A 20,886-nucleotide genomic window follows, 5' to 3' on the forward strand; every position below is an offset into this window, starting at 1 on the left:
GGTAGTTAGGAATGTGTCGATTTCAATCACTTCCGGTTTTTTCACTTGTTCTAAGTGTACATTTATGTCACCCAGCAACATGTTATACGTTCCTTTTATGGTGTTGACCGAGAGGAATTCAACAAATTCTTCTTTTGCACTTGTCCATTTTTTAGGGGGGGATGTAGAATAGTGTTACAATTAATGGTTCTTCCAATTCGGTGTTAGTGATCTTACACGTTAGGGTTTCCAGTTCTTCTGTAATTTTAAAATCTATTCTAGTAAAGTCGAAGAAGTTTTTGACGATTATTGCTAGACCTCCTCCTTTTTTCCAGCTTCTAGTTAGTGGTACGATTTTGTAGCCCTGGACAGAAAGCAGAGGGTAGGGTTAAATGCTCATTTTTCTCAATGGAAGAGAGTAAACAGTGGAGTGCTGCATGGATTTGTACTGGGACCAGTGTCATTTAACTTATTTATAAATGATCTGGAAATTGGAATGACAAGTGTTGTGATTAAATTTACAGATGACACTAAAATTTTCAAAGTTGTTAAAAATTGCAGGAAGGCCTCAGGAAATTGGAAGACTGAGTATCCAAATGCAGATGAAATTTAAAGTGAATGAATGGAAAGTGATGCGCTTTGGGGAGAATAATTCAAAACTTAGTTACCAGATGCTAGGATCCACTTCAGGGGTCAGCAGTCAAGGAAAAGATCTAGGTGTCATCGTAGACAATACTCTGTATCCTTCTGTCCAATAGACAGTGGCAGCAAAAAAAGCAAACAAGATGCTAGGAATTATTAAAAAAGGGATAGTTAACAAGACTAAGAATGTTATAATGCCCCTGTATCGCTCCATGGTGCGACCTCACCTGGACTATTGCGTTCAATTCTGGTCTCCTTATCTCAAGAAAGAAATAGCGGGACTGGAAAAGGTTCAGAGAAGAGCGACCAAGATGATAAAGGGGATGGAACTCCTCTCATATGAGGAAAGACTAAAACGGTTAGGGTGGCTTGATGACCCAGTAAGGCTATTCTTATGTTCTTACTCCACCTCTACTGCAGTACTACAGCAAGGTCAAGTGAACTTTGTACTTTCACAAGAATCCTCCTCAACACTAGCTTCCCAAATGGTATCCAAATGCATTCCAGGCCTGGAAGGTGGCAAAAAAACAAGTGCTTTGAGATAGGAATGAGAAAAAAAAGGCCATTTTTAAGAATTCCTCCTCATGCATGGAAGAAGACTGGGACTGCAGCTACTATTTCCCACTTTCATTCCTCTTTCCATCTGCCCTCATCCTCCTCCCCCCAACCCTGCAGCCCACAAATCCACAAATCCACTTCCTGTGGGAAAAGAACTTCAGAATTTTGTTAAAAACAAAAATACAAAAATTAATCGCAAATATTTCAATTTCAAATTGGCTCACACTACTTAATTCCCTCCCTTGATTCTCTTTGGACTTCCCAGATAATGAGTATCTGCAATGTGAGAAGCCCCCAGATGTGTAAGATGGTTTTCTTTGAAACCAGATCTTGGAGGAGAAACCATTAGGGGAAATAAGGATCTCAAAATCCTTCTAAAGTCATTTCTTTCTTTTTTTTTTTTTTTTTTACCACAGCAATTCGCTGTCATATGTGCCAAGTTTAGATTCCCCAAAACAAAACAGATATCGGTACGAACAGCACAAATCTGCTACCCAAACGTTAATGAAATAACATTCTCTTGGCTGCAGCCTATTTTCAACTATTAATTTCATGCCTTGCAATTGTTTTGTCCTAAAATAATAATAAAAGACTTCTGCATCCTGGTTGTGCCCTTCAACTGCAAACCGCAAAACAGCGTTCCTACTTCCACTTCATTCCGAGCCACTGGAATCAGCTTCCCCCACAGATCAGATCCCTTGAAGGACTCCTCAACTTTAGGAAAGCAATAAAAACATACCTCGTCATCTAACTCCCTTGTCCATGACCAATAGATTACAAAGAAATGTATATTGATACAAGATTCTCAGTATGTGTCACGTTAGGATAAAAACTTGGATTGAAAATCTAGTACTATAACTATGTCAAATTTAACCTGTAAACTGTATATTGGTTTTAGATCCTTAACCTTTTCCTATCATGTGTCCCGGATGACGGGACATTCCAAAAATGTCATTGCCATCGTTTGTCCCATGGTATGGGACATACAGTACACCTTCTACCTATCATTTGTCCCATCTATTTATTACCAAGAAGTTCGGAGTCTGAGTTGGATAATGATTCGGACTTTGATGCAGAAAATGTGTTGGGCAGTAGCGATAATTACGATTGGAACCAGCGTAACGTAAAATTTATTACGATAGGAAAAGGTTAATATGTGTCTACTGAGGCAGGGGAAAGAGAAAGATCTGTACAGGTGTACAGGTGAAGATCCTAAGACCTCCATGAAACTGGAGGTGAAGACAGACCCCTGTGAACCTCAAATTAACAGAAATATGGCAATACTATTATAAGCCTGAAAGCACCCTGAACAAACTATTAGACATCTATCATATGATTTCTCTCTCTGCTAACATAAGAAGGTTCCATGCGAAACTCATCTTTCACACAGAAACTAGCAAACATCTGCTGACCACGACAAACAAGAAGTTTGTTTGTGAGAATGGAAATTACCAGCATCAGAAGGGAATACCACATCTCTATAACTTAGGTCAAGCTGATTTACCAGAAAAATAAGATCAACCACAAGGATATGAACTTGATAACTGTGCAAATAAGTAAAAAGGAATAGGATGGGCCTTGCTCGGAAATTAGTGATTCTTGATATTAAAAGCACATATGTCAGGGGCAGTTAGGAAAGCCATTTGGCAAGAAGACCTCACGCTTCAGTATGACTCAGAAAGTATAAGTGTTGACCAATCAATGAACTGATAATGAAAATGACAATTATGAATATCCAATAGAAATCAAGAACGTAGCATATACTAACGTGGTCCTAGGTTACTGAGAATGTATAAAAGTGCCAGTCTCTTAGGGGATTAATCAGGACACCGGCTTTCTGTATGTGCTCTGTTAACTCAATTGGCTGAAGACTTGTTCTGTAAGCTGACTATTTTTGATTACTAATAAATATATTACTTATACAGAAAATTGAGTTGTTGTGTGAGGTCACTGATAGAGACTTTTGCAGCCGGTCTTTACTACTTAAGATAAAAACTTGTACTGTAACTATGGCACATTGTAATGTGTTAACTGTATATTATGTATGTTAGCCTGTAACCTGTTCTGAGCTCTTTGGGGAGGACGGGATAGAAAACGAAATAAATAAATATGTGGTTTACATTCAGGTACTCAAGCAAAGGGCTCACATTGACAATTAGATCCTCATAACTGACGCTTATTGGAACTAATTTTAAGGTATGCACATAACTTGGTAGCACATTTGATAAAGTGCTGTGTACAAATTCTAGTGCACAAATCTGAATGGGGCTGTGACCAGGGGAGGAGCATGGTGGGAAAGTGGGCATTGTTATAGAATACGCCCAATGTGCACACAAGTTAGGCACAGGCATTTAGGCCTGGTTTTTCTTGGCCTAAAAGTTATGACATGCACTGGCACTTAGCGCAATTCTATAGGGTACACAAACCTTTTAGAGCAGGGGTGTCCAACCTTTTGGCTTCACTGGGCCGCCAAAAAATGTTTCTGGGGCCACACAAACGTGCAAATGCTGCAGCAAGACACAGGAGGGAGCCGGCAAGATGGTAAACACCCGGGGGCAGCAGAGGATAACACTGCATCACCCTCGACCAGGGCCGCACAAAACACTTCATGGGGGCCGCAGGTTGGACAACCCTGTTTTAGAGAATTGCGCAAGCGCAGCTCTAGTTGACACTGATTTTTTGGGTGCCATATATAGAATACAGCCCTAAATCAACTAAACTCGTTCCAAAAATACTAGGACTAGGGGGCATGTGATGAAGCTACTAAGCAGTAGATTTAAAATAAACCAGAGAAAATATTTCTTTACACAATGTGTAATTAATCTCTGGAATTCATTGCCAGGGAGTGTGGTGAAATCAGTTAGTTTAGCGGAATTTAAAAAAAGCTTGGATAATTTCCTAAAAGAGAAGTCCATAGGCTATTACATTACATTACATTACATTAGTGATTTCTATTCCACCTGTGCCTTGCGGTTCTAAGCGGATTACAATTAGAAGAGATCTGGACATTACCGAGAGAATTACATAACAACGATACAAGTATATTACATGTTATGGTAGAGAATTACAAATTAGAGGATATCTGGAATTTTTCCGATAGAATTACATAGCAAGATTCAGTAATTACAGGATACAGTGGAGAATAACAATATATTCGGGTAACCGAAGACAGTTACCTTACTTTGAAGGAATAGGTTTATTGGATACCGATGGTAGATGCTTATTTGGGAATCTAATATTTTTGGTAGGTGTGGTTCGAGGAGTTGACTGATGTGTTATTCAGGGGGGAGAGAGCGTGTGCGATTAGGGAGGAGATAAGTAAGTAAGGACGTGTTTTTTGAAATGTTTTGATTTCTTTTCGAAACACTTTGATGTCTATTATTGAGATGGCTTGGAGAAATCCACTGTTTATTCCTAGGATAAGCAGCATAAAATCTGTTTTACTACTTGAGATCTAGGAAGGTACTTGGGACCTGGGTTGGCCACTGTTAGAAACAGGATGCTGTGCTTAATGGACTTTTGGTCTGTCCCAGTATGTCAATTTTTATGTTCTTATTGTACAACACAAAAAAAATCAAAATTAATTAAGTCCGAATTTTAAAAATCATCTGAATCTCAAATAGTCTGGCAGAATTTGTTGAATGAGGCTAGGTGGGCATGGAGTTTGGAATCTCTACAGAACTGATCAGATCTCAATATAAACCCTGAAGCTCCAATTCTGTATCACAAACTCGATATTCCCCAACAATGAAGCTTTCCCCCTTACAACTTGCCCCTCCCCCCAAAAAAATATTCAGACTGTAATTATCACCTCAGGAACAATATACATTCTTTGCTACTTCCAGACACTGTTTACAGAGATGGGATTTTGTTTGTGTGGTGACTCTATTAGATGTGGAGACCACAAGACCTGAAGATAAACCAAAACAACTGCAGAGGAGACGAACAAGTCGTACAAACTATGGCATTCAAACAGATGTCCCATCTTGGTGCTCAATCTTGTACTCCAAAACTTATTACCTTCTCAAACAGTTTGCTTTCTCCCTCAGACCCAATGCCTCAGAAGTCAACTGGCACAATTGGGTAAACCTTTCTGAGTCCACCTATTGCTCACTGGCTCCTCTATTGACTAAGACTGTTTCTTACTCTTGTAAGTCTCCCTTGTACCTTCCTTATCACAGAGAACTGAAACAGAAATGCCTGGCACTGAAGCATAAATAGAAAAAAATCAAGATCTCCTATTGACAGACAGTCATGGAGGGATAGTATCAGGTCAACATTAAAAAAAGCTAGGAAAAATTTATACGGTGATAAAATTATCAAATCCAACAATCAAAGTAGCACCTTGTTTAACATCTGGCGCTCGTTAACTACCAACAGTGACTTGTCAATACACCCTTCCTCCCCAGTAATGGATGACTTAGCAAAATGTTTTAATGAAACAGTTGCTATTATAAGAGACTCTTTTCTATCATTAGTTTTTTATAATTCTCTGGTGTTGGGTGATACTAATCCAATCGCAATTTCAGCAGATAGAATCTGGACATCCTTTGAGTTTGTATATTAGGCCCAGGTCACAAACCTGTGTCATAAATTAAGGTCCTGCAAATGTGCTCTGGATCCATTCCCTTCATATCTATATGAGAAAATTCCTACTCAGGCCATTTCATCTCTTACCAAACTTATTAATTCTGCCTTATCATCAGGTCTTTTTTCTGCAGAGATGGGTCACATTGTTCTGTCCCCACTATTGAAGAAAGCTGACTTAGATCCATCCTCACCGTCTAGCTATCGACCTATAGGGAATATTCCCCTACTGACCAAAATGTTAGAGTCTATTATATCCTCTCAGCTTTCATCATATTTAGAGAGATTTTCCATTCTTTTATCTTGTCAACTTGGATTCAGACCTAATCTCAGTACCGAATCTCTACTGATCTTAGTAATCTCTAAGGTTCAGCAATTGCAAGTACGCAATAAGTTTGCAATTTTGCTACGATTTGATTTATCGGCTGCCTTCAACGTCGTTCATCATGATATTTTGATTTACCAACTTTCTGAGATAGGTATTGATTCCACAGTTTTAGACTGGTTTTCAAAATTCTTACGATCTTGCTCATATATTGTTAATATGAATGGTATCATGTCATCTTGGAAGCCTTTATGCGGAGTCCTGCAGGGATCACCTTTATCACCTATTCTTTTCAACATTTACATGAGTACTTTGAAACTTTTCTGTTTATCCCCCTGCAAAACACTATTTACGTATGCAGACAACAGCTTTGTTCTCCTTGAGACAGACTTGAACCTCACTAACCTCATTGGGAATACAACAGAATGTATAACTAAACTTCAGTCTTGGGCCCTTACTGTACAAATGAAACTGAACGAGTCCAAAACAAAGTTACTTTGGCTTGGCCCAAAATTAGAGCAGCTACCTTCGTCCATTCTGTTGCCTTTAGGATCCTCACTGCAGATTGAATTCTCAAGTAAAATTCTGGATGTCATTATAGATTCAACACTCTCATTCAATGACCATCTTAATTCTCTGGTAAAAAAATGTTTTTTAGTCTCCATATGTTGAGGAAAGTGAGATCCTGTTTCCATCATCAACACTTTGTTGTTCTTGTTCAATCAATCATCCTTTCGAGGCTGGATTATTGTAATTCGATCTAATTAAGCTTGACCAAGAAAAGCTTTCAAAGACTTCAACTGATCCAGAATACTGCTGCTAGGCTGATCTTTGTAAAAAGTAAATTTGATCACATCTCTCCGCTCCTGCAAAAACTTCATTGGCTTCCAATAATTTCCAGGGTTTATTTCAAATGTGCCTGCTTAACATTTAAGATCTTGCATGGCATCCTTCCTCCTTTAATTCCCCTGTCTTGGAATTCTGTAAGATCTGACATTATCAGATCTACTCAAAAATTTAAATTGTCCTTTCCTACGTTGAAAGGCGTTACCTACATTGGCAAATTAGGGTAGTCTCTACTTTTCAAAATTACTGAGCTGTGGAATAATTTTCCTATTCAACTGCGCGATCTGGGCTCTTTCCAACCATTTTGAAAACATCTGAAAACTTGGCTATTTTCAAAGTTGTAAATTCTGCTCCTCTCCATACTATTCCAAATCCATATCGTATCTGTTCTCCTTTCTAATTTCTTGTAAACCGTGCCGAGCTCTACTGTTATAGAGAAGATGCGGTATATAAACCTAAGGTTTAGCTTAGATGGATTTATTGATACATAAACATCGACTCAATACAATTTGTATTTCAGCTGCAAGGTCTGCCTCAGGAGTCTGAAACGTTGATCAAAACCATTATCCTCACCATATATGAAGGATGTTCAATAATTTATCTATCTCAATAGGAAAGAAAAGAGTTCTCCAAAAAATTTTGTTTTATTTTTCAATAAAGTCCCTCGATAGCTCCATACACTTCATCCACTTTTCCTGCAATTACTTTAACCCCTTTGAAAATAATTCTTCTGTTTGACCTTCAAACCAGTATGTCACAGCTTGATGTCTTCATCACTTGAGAACCGCTGTCCACAGAGAGATTTCTTCAAAACTCGGAACAGGAACTGGTCGGAGAAACTGAAAGGGGACAGGTTTATAACCAATGCCAGGAAGTTCTTCTTCACCCAGAGAGTGGTGGACACATGGAATGCACTCCCGGAAGCTGTGATAGGGCAGAACACGCTAAAGGGATTCAAAGAAGGTTTGGATAAATTCCTGAAGGATAAGGGGATTGAGGGGTACGGATAGAAGTAGAGATAGGTTATAGGAAGAATCAGGGACCACTTGACAGGTCATAGACCTGATGGGCCGCCGCGGGTGCGGACTGCTGGGCGTGATGGACTTCTGGTCTGACCCAGTGGAGGCAACTTCTTATGTTCTTAGGTCAGGACTGTAGGGTGGACAGTTCAGCTGCTGAAACCCACATTCTCAGATAATCATGGAAGAAAGGGTATAAGGCATGGTAAAATAGAAAGCAGGAATTTAATTAGGTGGAAAAACTACTCGCTTAGCAATGCTGCTATGTGCTATCATTAACCTGGTAGTCTTGTATTGCAGGTCAGGTATTTATGATAATTTTACCAGCTGAGCGGTAGTAAAATTATTTTGGCCGGACCCACGTGGCCTTTCTGACATCTGTGAGCTTAATAGTATTTATTTGTTATGTATCTTATTTATAAGAACGACTGTCTAGATGTTTGATGCACAACAGGTTCGGTACATATTTCGAAAGTTGGTGCTCCACATGGTAATGCTATTTGGTAAAATTTGTCAATCTCTTCATTATGTTCCTAGCTCTGCCCCAAGCATAACCTGTTTGTCCAATGGTTTCACGATCAGTGTTACCAGAAGGGGGTAATGTTTCTTAAGCTGCTCTTAGCTTTACCCTTCCCCTCCACTGCCAATTCAAGACTTTGTTCCTTTCATCTAGCTGCCTCCTATGCCTGGAATAAAGTACCCGAGTTTGACAGTCAGGCCCCTTCCTTGTTTAAAAACAGACTGAAAACCCACCTTTTTGATACAGCCTTCAATCTTTAACCCTACTCCTCTGTCCTCCAACACAGCCAGCTGATTAACCATTCTCCTTAATTGTACCCATGACATCCTGTTTGTTTATCTTGGCTGTTTAGAATGTAAGCTCTTTCGAGCAGGGACTGTTTTCTTCTTCTTTGTGACTGTGCAGCGCTGCGTGCGTCTGGTAGAGCTATAGAAATAATTTATAGTAGTATGGCAGCCTGTGATTGTCATGACACGTGTACCAGCGCATTGTTTTGAAGAAGCAGCACGCCTGCTGTGAGTTTTCCTCATCTTTTCTCCTTAACTGACTCCTGCAAAGCGATCATTGTGTTGGCGTAATTCTCCCTTGTTATGGTTGTCTCCAGAAGCAAAAGTTCTTCATCATCCCAGAAGACAGTTGCCATGACACACAGCGTAAGAAAATATACGATGATCTACTAACAACTCAGGCAGCAAAACTAGACCACCAAATCACCAACCTACTGATCACAACTCCAAAACCTTCAAAGAGAAATAAAAACCCTGCTATTCAGGAAATTTGTCAAGACAAACAAATACTATAACTTAATTATCACTAACCCTGTGAAATTCAAAACAAGTCTCAGACCTGCACCTAGTTCTTGTAATCTGTTCTCAATCATGTAATTCATCTGGAAATGCCCAGATTACCTCTTTTGTAATCCATCTAGAATTGCAAAGTTAAGGCGGAACAAAAATCACTAATGAAATGTAATGTAATTTTTCTGTCTTGAACTTTTTGGGGTGGGGGATAACTTGTGTTTCCACTGCATTGTCAGTCAGAAAAAGTGAGATCAGACAAAGGTCTTTCCTAATAAAGACGAGCCAAAGGAAATATATAACAGCATAAATTTATTAGTCGTCGACGCTTTTGTTTTTCCATGTTCTAACCTGCAATTTGGGATTATTGCTGATCCACAAGGCACTATTCTACATATACTGGTGGCTGTATCAACTACAGTTTTACCTAGTATATTTCTGACCCCTGAGGCAGGCCTATCATATGCCAAAACATGGTGCCGTGTCGGGTTGACATCTTTGTGGATCCATAAAATAAATTTATGCTGTTATATATTTCCTTTGGCTCGTCTTTATTAGGAAAGACCTTTGTCCAATCCCTCTTTTTTTCTGACTTTTGTGTTTTTTGTGGGATTTTTTCCTGTTGGATTTTTTTGTTGTGTTCACTGCCTTGACTCCATGTTGGACTCAGGATCTCTGTGATAGACCCAAGTCTCATCTCCAGTCACCAAACAATGGAAACAAGAATTCACTTGGTCTTCATGGATATCTCCAAGTTCTCCTGACAGCACTGGAGTCTCATAAGAACATAAGCAGTGCCTCCGCCGGGTCAGACCATAGGTCCATCCTGCCCAGCAGTCCGCTCCCGCGGCGGCCCAACAGGTCACGACCTGTCTGAATCACCAGAAGGGGCCCCCTTGCCACCTTGGTTTCCTATTGAGTCCTATCTTCCCATCGAAGTCCTAACCCTCCGGTCTTGCACAAGCACGACCTGGTTGGGTTTCTATACTTATTTTCTGGTTAGCTTTTTCAGTATCCCACGATCCCTTTATCCCTCAGGAATCCGTCCAGTCTCTGTTTGAATCCTTGTACCGTACTCTGCCTGATCACTTCCTCCGGTAGCGCATTCCAAGTATCCACGACCCTTTGGGTGAAAAAAAACTTCCTTGCATTTATTTTGAACCTATCTCCCTTCAGTTTCTCCGAATGCCCCCTCGTACCTGTTGTCCCCTTCAGTCTGAAGAATCTGTCCCTATCCACCCTCTCTATGCCCCTCATGATCTTGAAGGTCTCTATCATATCTCCCCTGAGCCTCCTTTTTTCCAGAGAGAAGAGCCCCAGCCTATCCAACCTCTCGGCGTATGAGCAGTGTTCCAGCCCTCTTACCAGTTTCGTTGCTCTCCTTTGGACTCTCTCAAGTACTGCCATTGCCTTCTGAAATGGCTTCAGCTTTCTTGGAACCCATCTTGCACTAACCTTTGACATGCCCAACTTTTCATGAATTATTTTCCAAACTGTACCTGCCAAGATGCCCATTTCGTCAGCTTTTCAGGAAACCTTTATTCATCCATCTGACAAAATTAAATCCTTGACTTTCTTGCACATTTGTGTGGAAGTTGCTTCCATAGGCCGTCCAGTGTGAGGGTCATCTTTAATGGACTTTCTACCCCACTTAAACTGCTTGCTCCAAAATTTTACTTTGTAGGATGATGGAGCAGACTCACCATAAACAGTAATCATACGTCAAGGATCTCCTTTGGCTTTTTCCCTTCTTTTATGAGAAATTTTATCACTGAACAGTGCTCCAAATCTAGCAGTTTCTTACAAAATTCACATGAGGATTCTCCCGACGTTCTGTTTTTTGGAATGTTAAGACTTCTACTAAGCTGCAACTGTGCATGAGTAACCTTGAGACCTATCACAACATGCACAGACTCAGGTAGATAAATTATTGAACACCCCTCAAACACTGATTGTGTGCTGACAAACGCACTAGGAGCGAGTGAAGTGAAAGTGCAACTACCTTACTTTTAGCATACGTTATCAGCCTTGTCACTACAAAAGTAATAGTTTCTCTTGAGTGTGCTATTATCTGTGACTACAAATTTTATACAATTTCATATGGAAGTCCTGTGTTTATAAGTATAATCACACATGTTTTTACATTTTAATTCATTTACTATTTCTGTTGAGGTTTATTATTCATTTGATATCCCACCAATGCATCTTACAATTTATATATAGATACAAAAAAAGGAACGCCAAAAAATAAAAGTAAAGTTCACAACCAAACAAGTAACCAATCACACATATATATTTACGATTTTATTTTATTTGAGATTTTGGTTTTGTTGTGATTTGTTTCTGTTCATAGTTAATACCCCTAATGCAGTTTGTGGGCGAAACATGGACATGTTGGGTGCTTGATATTAATAGATCAGACTTCTTCATTTTGGATGGATCGGCTTCTTGGTTTTCAGCGATTAGAACAGACTTTTATCTACCCACCCTGAGGCTTTTCCTCTGCCGAGTCCCGCCCATGCAGCAAAAGGAAATTGAGACAGAAGGAAGGACCTCAGAGCTGGCCAGAGGAAAGCCGGATCTAATTGTTGCTGGCAACTACCATAAGTTTGTAAACTTGCAGCTGAGGGAGAGACACTGGACCAGAAGGATGGGGAAAAGGTAGGCATGCAATGCTGAACTTGCTCAGAAGTGCACTGATTCTGGCAGGAGTAGCACATGGGTGGCACTTGCCACCCCATGCTATCTCATAGAGCAAACACCCCATTGGTGACATATTTATAATCCTGCGCAGACTATTTTGTGCATATTTATTTATTAATTCATAATTTATTATACCATCTTAACTGAAAATTTAAAATTGATTAGAATGGAACTACAATAAAAGATAGGAAAAACATTCATGAAGACAGCTAAAGGTCCTACATCCATTAAGAGTCTTGGAAGCCCGAGACCATACTCCCATTACCTCAGAATGTAGGCCTGCTCAAATAACCAAGCTTTCAACAAGGTCTTAAAAGTTTCCACAAATGGAGAGAGGCACAGCACTCCAATCCTCTGGGGCAGCCAAGTTAAATGCACTATGTCTAGTGTTCTGTAAGGGGGCCAGGCGAAGACCAGGCAGGGCCATCTGGTGGTCATTCAGTGATCATAAGATTCGAGCTCGAGACTATTTGCCTTCTCTCACAGAAACTTGAACCACCCCCTCACCCTACCACATTTCAGATATACCCACACTTCCATGTACTCACAGACACACCAAGCACTTGACATGAATATACAAGCCACACCTCAAAACATCACTGTGCTCTCAAACACATCCACCAGTCCCCTTCACCTACAGCCGATATCCAAAATGAGATGGAAGAAGTTGTGAAAACCAACAGAGTGTCATTCAAAAAACAGAGAGCAGGTTGTAATGAAGAAAAGAGAAGTGAGCAATTCAATGTAATTAGGCAGGCTACGAGAGACTGAAAAGAAGACTGCTATATGGAAAGGAAGCCCAGATGGGACTCAGTTGGAGAAAAAAAGAGTGCTCACAGAGGATTATGTCAAAGCAGAAAAATGAAATGATTCTTCACTAGCGAGCTCACACTCATACATACCCCTTTGTGCAAGGATTATGAACATCAAATTTCAAAATGCTGCTTTCGAGCACAGAATTATGTTGGCCCCATCTTACCATTGCCAGGATGGGGGTCAGCGTGGATAAATCCTGTGTAAAATATTTGCTCTGCAAACGCTTGAATCAATTTCTCAGCTGTCTGTATAAACAAAACAGAAAGATTACACAAATTCCTCGGTGGTCTTCAGAGAACAAAGAAGCAAAAATAGACACATAAATGAGAAATAGTACCCAAAAACAAGGGGATAAGCTTTACAAAATCCGTGAAAGAGAAATTAAGAGAGAGAGCCATGTGAAAACGGGGACCACTGATGCCCAGGAACCCCTCAACTCTCAAAGATATCTAAAGATATGATCTGGGAGGATGTACTCAGAGGAGTGGGTGAGGGATCTGCAATGGGAAGGGAATGGGAGCTCTCAGTTGTGTCAGCTGGGGATTGGGTACACTTTCTTATGTTGGGGAAGGAGTGCCTTGGTTTGATCGCAGTCATGTGACTAGCTGCATTGATCATCTCCTTTTGAGGTGACGGTACTGGCATGTGGAACTGAACCAGGCACTAGCTCTCTCGGCCTGCCACACCCAGATCCCACCCACTCCCGCGTTATGAAGCAAACACAGGATTCTTACCACAAAGGCAGCTTTTTGGAGATCTTACAAGAGAATTTTCAAAAGATTCAAACTCAGCTGTCTGATTGATTTTCGGCCTGAAAAAACATGAGCATATTAGTCCTTACTATCGACAATTACACTGAGGCAAGAGCTTTGTTTAAGTTCTCTTGTATTTGCTTCAAATCGCTATTGGGCTTGGCTCCAATTTCCTTTTACTCTCACCAAATTTACTCAAAGTTCACATTTATTTGCCAATCCGTCATTAAAATCTTGTCATTATAAGAGATTTTTGGACATAAGCACATAAGCATTGCCTCTGCCGAGTCAGACCATAGGTCCATCATGCCCAGCCGTCCGCTCCCGCGGCGGACCCCCAGGTCAATGATCTATAGTGATCCATTACTCTACTACTCTTTTACTCTACAGCCTTTTGTACTGTATAGTAACCCTCTAATTGTACCCCTGGATCCCCTTTTTCTTCAGGAACTCGTCCAATCCATTTTTGAACCCCAAAGTCATACTCTGCTCTACCACCTCCTCTGGAAGCGCATCCCAGGTGTCCACCACCCTCTGTGTGAAGAAGAACTTCCTAGTATTTTTTCTGAACCTATCTTCCATCAATTTTTTTGAGTGCCCTCTAGTTTTTGATGCCTCAGCCAGTCTGAAGAATCTGTCCCTATCCACTTTCACTACACCCTTCATGATCTTATAAGTTTCTATCATATCCCCTCTAAGTCTCCGCTTTTCCAGGGAAAAGAGTCCCAGCTTCTCGAGCCTCTCAGCATATGAGAGGTTTTCCATGCCCTTTATCATTTTTGTTGCTCTTCTCTGGACCCTCTCAAGTATCGCCATATCCTTCTTAAGATACGGCGACCAGTACTGAACGCAGTACTCCAGATGCGGTCGCACCATCGCCCTATACAGCGGTAGGATAACTTCCTTGGTTCTGGTAGTGATACCTTTTTTGATAATGCCCAACATTCTGTTTGCCTTTTTTGAGGCCGCTGCGCATTGTGCCGACGGTTTCATTGTTCTATCCACCAAAACCCCCAAGTCCTTTTCTAGGTTGCCTTCCCCCAGTACCATCTCTCTCATCGCATAGTTGTACATCGGGTTCCCTTTCCCTACGTACATAACTTTACATTTCTCTACATTGAAGCTCATCTGCCATTTATTTGCCCACTCACTCAGTTTGTTCAGGTCCCTTTGAAGTTCTTTACATTCCTCTACAGATCTAACCTTACCGAAAAGTTTTGTGTCATCCGCGAATTTTATAACTTCGCATTTTGTCCCTATTTCCAGGTCATTAATAAATATATTGAATAGCAGTGGTCCCAGCACTGACCCTTGTGGGACCCCACTCGTGACCCCTTTCCAGTCAGAATAGTGTCCCTTTAATCATACCCTCTGTTTCCTGTTCGCCAGCCAGTTTCTGATCCATCTGTGTATGTTCCTTTCCACTCCGTAATTCCACAGTTTCCTTAGTAGGCGCTCGTGAGGTACCTTGTCGAAGGCTTTCTGGAAGTCCAGGTATACTATGTTTATGGGGTCACCTTTGTCCAAATGTTCACTTATCCCTTCGAAGAAGTGCAGCAGGTTCATTTGGCAAGATCTTCCAGTACAGAAACCATGCTTGCTTGTTCTCATCAGGTTATTTTTTTCTATATGCTCATTGATACTGTCCTTGATTAATGATTCGGCCATCTTCCCCGGAACTGAGGTTAAGCTGACCGGTCTATAATTCCCCGGGTCGCCTCTGGATCCCTTCTTGAAGATAGGTGTAACATTCGCTATCCTCCAGTCTTTCGATATTACCCCTGTTTTCAAGGATAGGTTGCAAATGTGCTGCAGTAACTCCGCTAAGTGAAATTATTTCACATGAATTGACCTATTACTCCTTTAGAAAACTGGTGAAGACCTATCTGTTTGATAAATTTGTTATTTGATATTTCGATTTTCATTGCTTGTATTTTCACTGATTGTTCAGTTCTCTTTTCTGTGAACCGTCTAGAACTATGTGGTGTGGTGATATACAAGAGTAAAGTTAATAATATATTATTATTATTATTAGCAGAGGGGCAGTAATGCAGACCCGCATTACTGTCTACTATGCAGAAAACTCCAGGTTTTATGAATGAAGAAAATATTTCTTTAAGGAACCATGCTAAATTACTCCTGAACCTAGGGAAATACTTTTTGACAGAACATGGAACAGTCTCCCAGAAGAAATGGTGGAGGCAGAGACCGTGTCTGAATTCAAGAAAGCGTGGGGGAGAGAGGAAGAGATCACTGGATGGGCCATTTGGCCTTTAGCTGACATCAGGTTTCTAGGTTGTAATGATATTCTTCAATTGAAGGTATTATTTTAATCTGCCTTGAGCTATGTTACATGATTAAGTGGGCTATAAGTGTGAAGCCATATTCTGTCATATTCTAAAGAGAATCTTTAGTTTTATTTATTCCTCATCCTATACAATTTTTCATTTATATCTCACTTTGCTAGATCTTTTTCCTTTTCCAACAACAGAGATCAAACAGCTTCCATTAATTGTCAAATTTCTTTGCCTTGGCCTCTCTTAATAAGATTATAGCCAGTGCTTTATTTCTAGCAAAAAATGCCGATACTCACATTTAAAGCCATCCTTAACAGGTTGGGTGACCACTGAGTTACCACAGTAGCCAAGTCCCTGCTACCAATCCAAATATTGTACCAGTTCCCCATGGATTGTACCTTTCGTTGGGCATAGAGAACATGCCAGAATACTAGAAATTCCTACGCAGGGACTATATCCTTACAAAATACCTAACTTCGATCACGTATAGAACATATGAATAGAACCTTACTATTTACAGAATAAGGCCCAGGTTTCATAAACAGCGTCCTGATTGTAGATGACGGTAGGTGTCCTACCACTGTCTAATCAGCCAATTGGAACCCATGTTTTTAAAAAAAACCTCTCGAGGCAGGCTGTCTACATTGGAGGCTAGGGAGGCACAGAAGCCTGACTAAGCTCGACTAAGGCCAGGCGTGGGCATGGTTTGGCCTGGAAGTAGCCTTAGGTGGACCTAGGCGACCGTATAAGAACATAAGAAGTTGCCTCCGCTGAGGCAGACCAGAGGTCCATCTTGTCCAGCGGTCCGCTCCCGTAGCGGCCCATCAGGCCTATTGCCTGAAACAGTGGTCCCTAACTAATTTTGTAATTTACCTCTAATCCTCTAATCCTATCCCTATAACCTACCTCTACTCCTATCTGTACCCCTCAATCCCTTTGTCCTCCAGGTACCTATCCAAACCTTCTTTGAATCCCTGTAGCATGCTCCTGCTTATCACATCCTCCGGTAGCGCGTTCCATGTATCCACCACCCTCTGGGTGAAAAAGAACTTCCTGGCGTTTGTTCTAAACCTTTCCCCTTTCAATTTCTCCAAGTGCCCCCTTGTACTTGTGGTTCCCCATAATTTGAAAAATCTGTCCCTGTCTACTTTTTCTATGCCCTTCATGATCTTGAAGGTTTCTATCATGTCTCCTCTAAGTCTCCGCTTTTCCAGGAACCCCCGCGAATTTTAAAAAACTGCAACTGCAGTTTTTCGCCTGTCAAAAGGCAGGGGAGGCAGGAGAGGGCAGCTGGAGAGGCTTTGACACGCAGCTCCTGATTGGTGTAGCCCGGCTTTACTACAGGACGAAGTAGTCGGAGCTAGTGGCGTACCAAGGGGGGGAGGTCCGCCCCGGGTGCACGGCTTGGGGTGGTGCACAGCCGGCCAGGTCCGGATCTTCCTGCCCTTCCTTTCCCCTGGCCGCGCCGCTACGATCGATCCTACCTACCCCGCTGACAAGAAGTCTTTCCAACGTCAATTCTGATATCGGAGAGGACGTTCCGGGCCAGCCAGGCAGTGATTGGTTGGCCCGGAACGTCCTCTCCGACGTCAGAATTGACGTCAGAAAGACTTCTTGTCGGCGGGGGGAGGTAGGATCGTAGCGCGCGGGCTGGGGGAAAGGAAGAGGAGAGGCGCATTTTTTTTTTCCGGTGGCAGGGAGGGTAGGATGTAGGCAGGCAAGCTGGCTGGCTTTAGCGAGGGAGGGAGATAGGTAGACAGGCAGGCTGGCCAAAATCTGGAAGGCAGTGGGGGGGACATAAGGAGGCACTAGGGACACTATGGACACAGGACGGAGGCACTGGGGGCACTAAGGACACAGGATGAGGGCACTGGGGGCACCATGGACACAGGATGGGGCACTGGGGGCACTATGGGCACAGGACGGAGGCACTGGGGGCACTAAGGACATGGGAAGGAAGGAGGGAGGGAATAGAAAGGGACAATTGTTGGGCCAGAGTGCAGAAAGAAAGAAATAAAAGAAAGGATACACAGTCAATTAACAGATGTCACCTTTTGATGAAAAAAATAAATGGTCACGTTACCTCTGACTTACTTTCGCTGCAGCAGAGTCGGCAGCCGTGCTGAGGTGCAGGAAGGTCCCGCGCTGACTCATCTGCCAGCTCTGCTCCGGAAGAAGTAAGTTACGTCGGAGAGGGTGGACCCATCAGACGCAGTCATTGCGGGACTTTGCCACAACTCCCTGCGTCTGCCGGGTCCACCCCCTCCAACGTAACTTACTTCTTCTGGAGCAGAGTCAACAGACGAGTCATCGTGGGACCTTCCAGCATGCGGATGCTGAGTCCGCTCCAGAGCAAGTATGTTGGAGTGGGTGGACTGGCAGCCGGCAGCTACAATCCTCGTGGGACCTTGCTGCATGAAGGTAGAGAAAGGAGCAGGATTGCTGGAATGGAAGAGTGGTGGAGGAAAAGAAAGGGGGCAGGGTGGTATGGAAGGGTGGTGCCGATAGAATTGATGTACAGAGAAAGGGGACAGTCATAAGGGGGAAGGATATTGGAGGGAGAGAAAGGGGGCAGATGCTGATTGAAGAGGGGTTGATGGCGAGAGAAAGGGCAGACATTGGATGGTAGTGGGGAGCCTATGCTGGATGGAAGTGCAGATGGGAGAGATAAGGGAGCAATTGCAGGAAGGAAATGGGAGGAGAGAAAGAGGGGAGCAGACGCTGGATGGAAGTGGACAGAGAGAGAAGGTACATGATGGAAGGAGGGGATAAATAAAAGGAGGGCATATGATGGGGAGAAAAGGATTGAGTTAGGGAAACACTGGAGGGGTGAGGGAAAGAGGTGGCAAGCTTTAGGTAGACAGTAAAAAAAGGACATTAATGAGAGGGTAGTAAGAACGTAATCTAGACAGATGCAGAAAAGGAAAATGAGGGGAAAAAAGGGAAAGGGATTGCAGAGGAGAGGTGTGGGAGAGGGAAGAAGAAGAGAGAGATGCCAGACCAATGGGGGTGAAAGGAGAGATGGAAGGGGGAGGCATACAGTTTCTGGAAGGGGCATAGAAGGAGAGAAGATGCCATATAGGGGAAGAGAGATGGCAGACAGTGGATGGAAGGAAGAGAGTTACAAGAAGATGAGGAAAGCAGAAACCACAGAAGACAAAGGTAGGAAAAAAATTTGTATTTATTTATTGCTTTAGGAGGCATGTGTCACTGTTTCTGTGGTGCACTGTATGCAGGTCCAGCTTCTTACTGGTTCAATTTAACCTTTGTCTATGTATTTCTATTTTATCCCCCCTTTTACAAAACTGTGGAGCGTTTTTTAGCACCAGCTGTGGTGGTAGCAGCTCTGATGCTCAGAATTCTATGAGCATCAGAGCTGTTACCACCATGGCTAAAATTCACACTACAGTTTTGTAAAAGGGGGAGGGGTTAGTTTGTGATGACATATTCCATACTAGGCAAAGGTGTTTTCTGTATTCTGTGTGTTCGAAAGACATGTTTTTTTGTTAGGATTGACTGCAGGATTGATCTGTACTAGTCTGGCTTGTTTAGTTTTACAATGGGTGTATTGATGTTGTACTGCTCACTGCAGTATGCAAGATGCTGCCTTTTCCTAGGTACTCATGTGTGATATGTGGCTTGTTACTAAAAATTATGTTTTTCATACAGATGGGGGGGGGGGTGTCAAAAATGATGGGCCCTGGGTGTCACATATGCTACAGTCTCTTCTCCTGTAAACCGCTCTGAACTGTTTTGTGGTATTGCGGTATACAAAAATAAAGTTATTATTATTATTATTACCTAAAAGATCCGAACCAATCAGCTGAAAATTGGCTGAACATTTTTTATTTATTAATATTGCCACCCCAGCTTTCTTGCCAACTGCTGGGGCAAAAAAATTTTGCCGAACCCAACCCCCTTCCAGTTTTCTTGATTCTATCATTGATAGGTGTGTCTCCTGAATAAAGTACAAATCAGCATTTTGCTTTTTAGGAAAGCTAACATTTTTTTCCTTTTTATTTGATGGTTAAGGCCATTGACATTCAATGAAAATATCTTAATCTCCATCAATTACCAAATGTATGATCCACCAATGATAATTAAATTCAATAAATTTAGTATGATTAGACACCCTTACACACATAATATTCAATGAAAAATGAAATTGATCATCATCAATCCCATCAATCCCTATCATCCCACCCTTGATCATAAAAAATCCTTCCTCCCTTTTCCCTCCCCTACCCCCCATATAAATTGTTTGACTTGGAACATACATTGGATTAGTAATCACATTACCCACCCCCCAGGCAACATTCACCATTTCATTCTCTTACAATATTTATAAATAATATAAGTATTATAATGTATTATGATTCAAAAAAATCCCATAATATATCTTTGCTATACCATAATTTAATTTCCATAGTATTGAAGTTTTTCATAAAATCCAATTTAAAACTTTTTCAATTAAAACCAGCATTTAAAAACATATTTTATCATTAGCATTAAATACTTTGTAATCTTTTACAAAAAAAGAAATAAAATACATATGATCTTCATTAAATAGACCATAATCATCAAACAACCATTAAATTTTCATCATAGAATCTATTTCATTTTATATGCCCAACAAATTAAATTTGATACTAAAATAATTACTTTACCATTTAGTAAAGTCTTATGCAGTAAAATCAAATCTGACTTATAGAAACTTACATCCAAAGATAAAATCATCTTTCTTATTAACCATTCACATATTACAATAGATATCATATATATTTTCTTTTCCTTTTTTTATATATATTTTACCCTTTACTAAAATCCTTTAAATATATTAATCATCCCCATAAAATAATATCGTATATCTAACTTAACTACTATGAGATAATTCATATTTTGAAATTTTCTTATAAATCTATTAATTTTACTCTGCCCATCCCAATATGTAGAAATATAGACTCCTTTTTACCTTTTAACTAACCACTATTTCAATCCATACTAAAACAATTTTTTTTTCTAATAATAAATAATTCATTAAAATG

The 20,886-nt window shown here is 41.1% G+C and overlaps 1 protein-coding gene across 5 annotated transcripts in view; it reads right to left on the reverse strand.

Annotated features, from left to right (window-relative positions):
- Positions 1–20,886, reverse strand: part of ADCK5 (aarF domain containing kinase 5) — a 217,052-nt gene that overhangs the window by 50,618 nt on the left and 145,548 nt on the right. For all 5 annotated transcript variants that reach the window (XM_033934864.1, XM_033934862.1, XM_033934863.1 and 2 more), the window contains one exon: positions 12,956–13,037. In XM_033934864.1, coding sequence (XP_033790755.1) covers positions 12,956–13,037 — 82 coding nt within the window. The remainder of the gene's footprint in view (positions 1–12,955; positions 13,038–20,886) is intronic.

This window comes from Geotrypetes seraphini, chromosome 2 (genome assembly GCF_902459505.1).
Source record: "Geotrypetes seraphini chromosome 2, aGeoSer1.1, whole genome shotgun sequence".
Taxonomy (NCBI): Eukaryota; Metazoa; Chordata; class Amphibia; order Gymnophiona; family Dermophiidae; genus Geotrypetes; species Geotrypetes seraphini.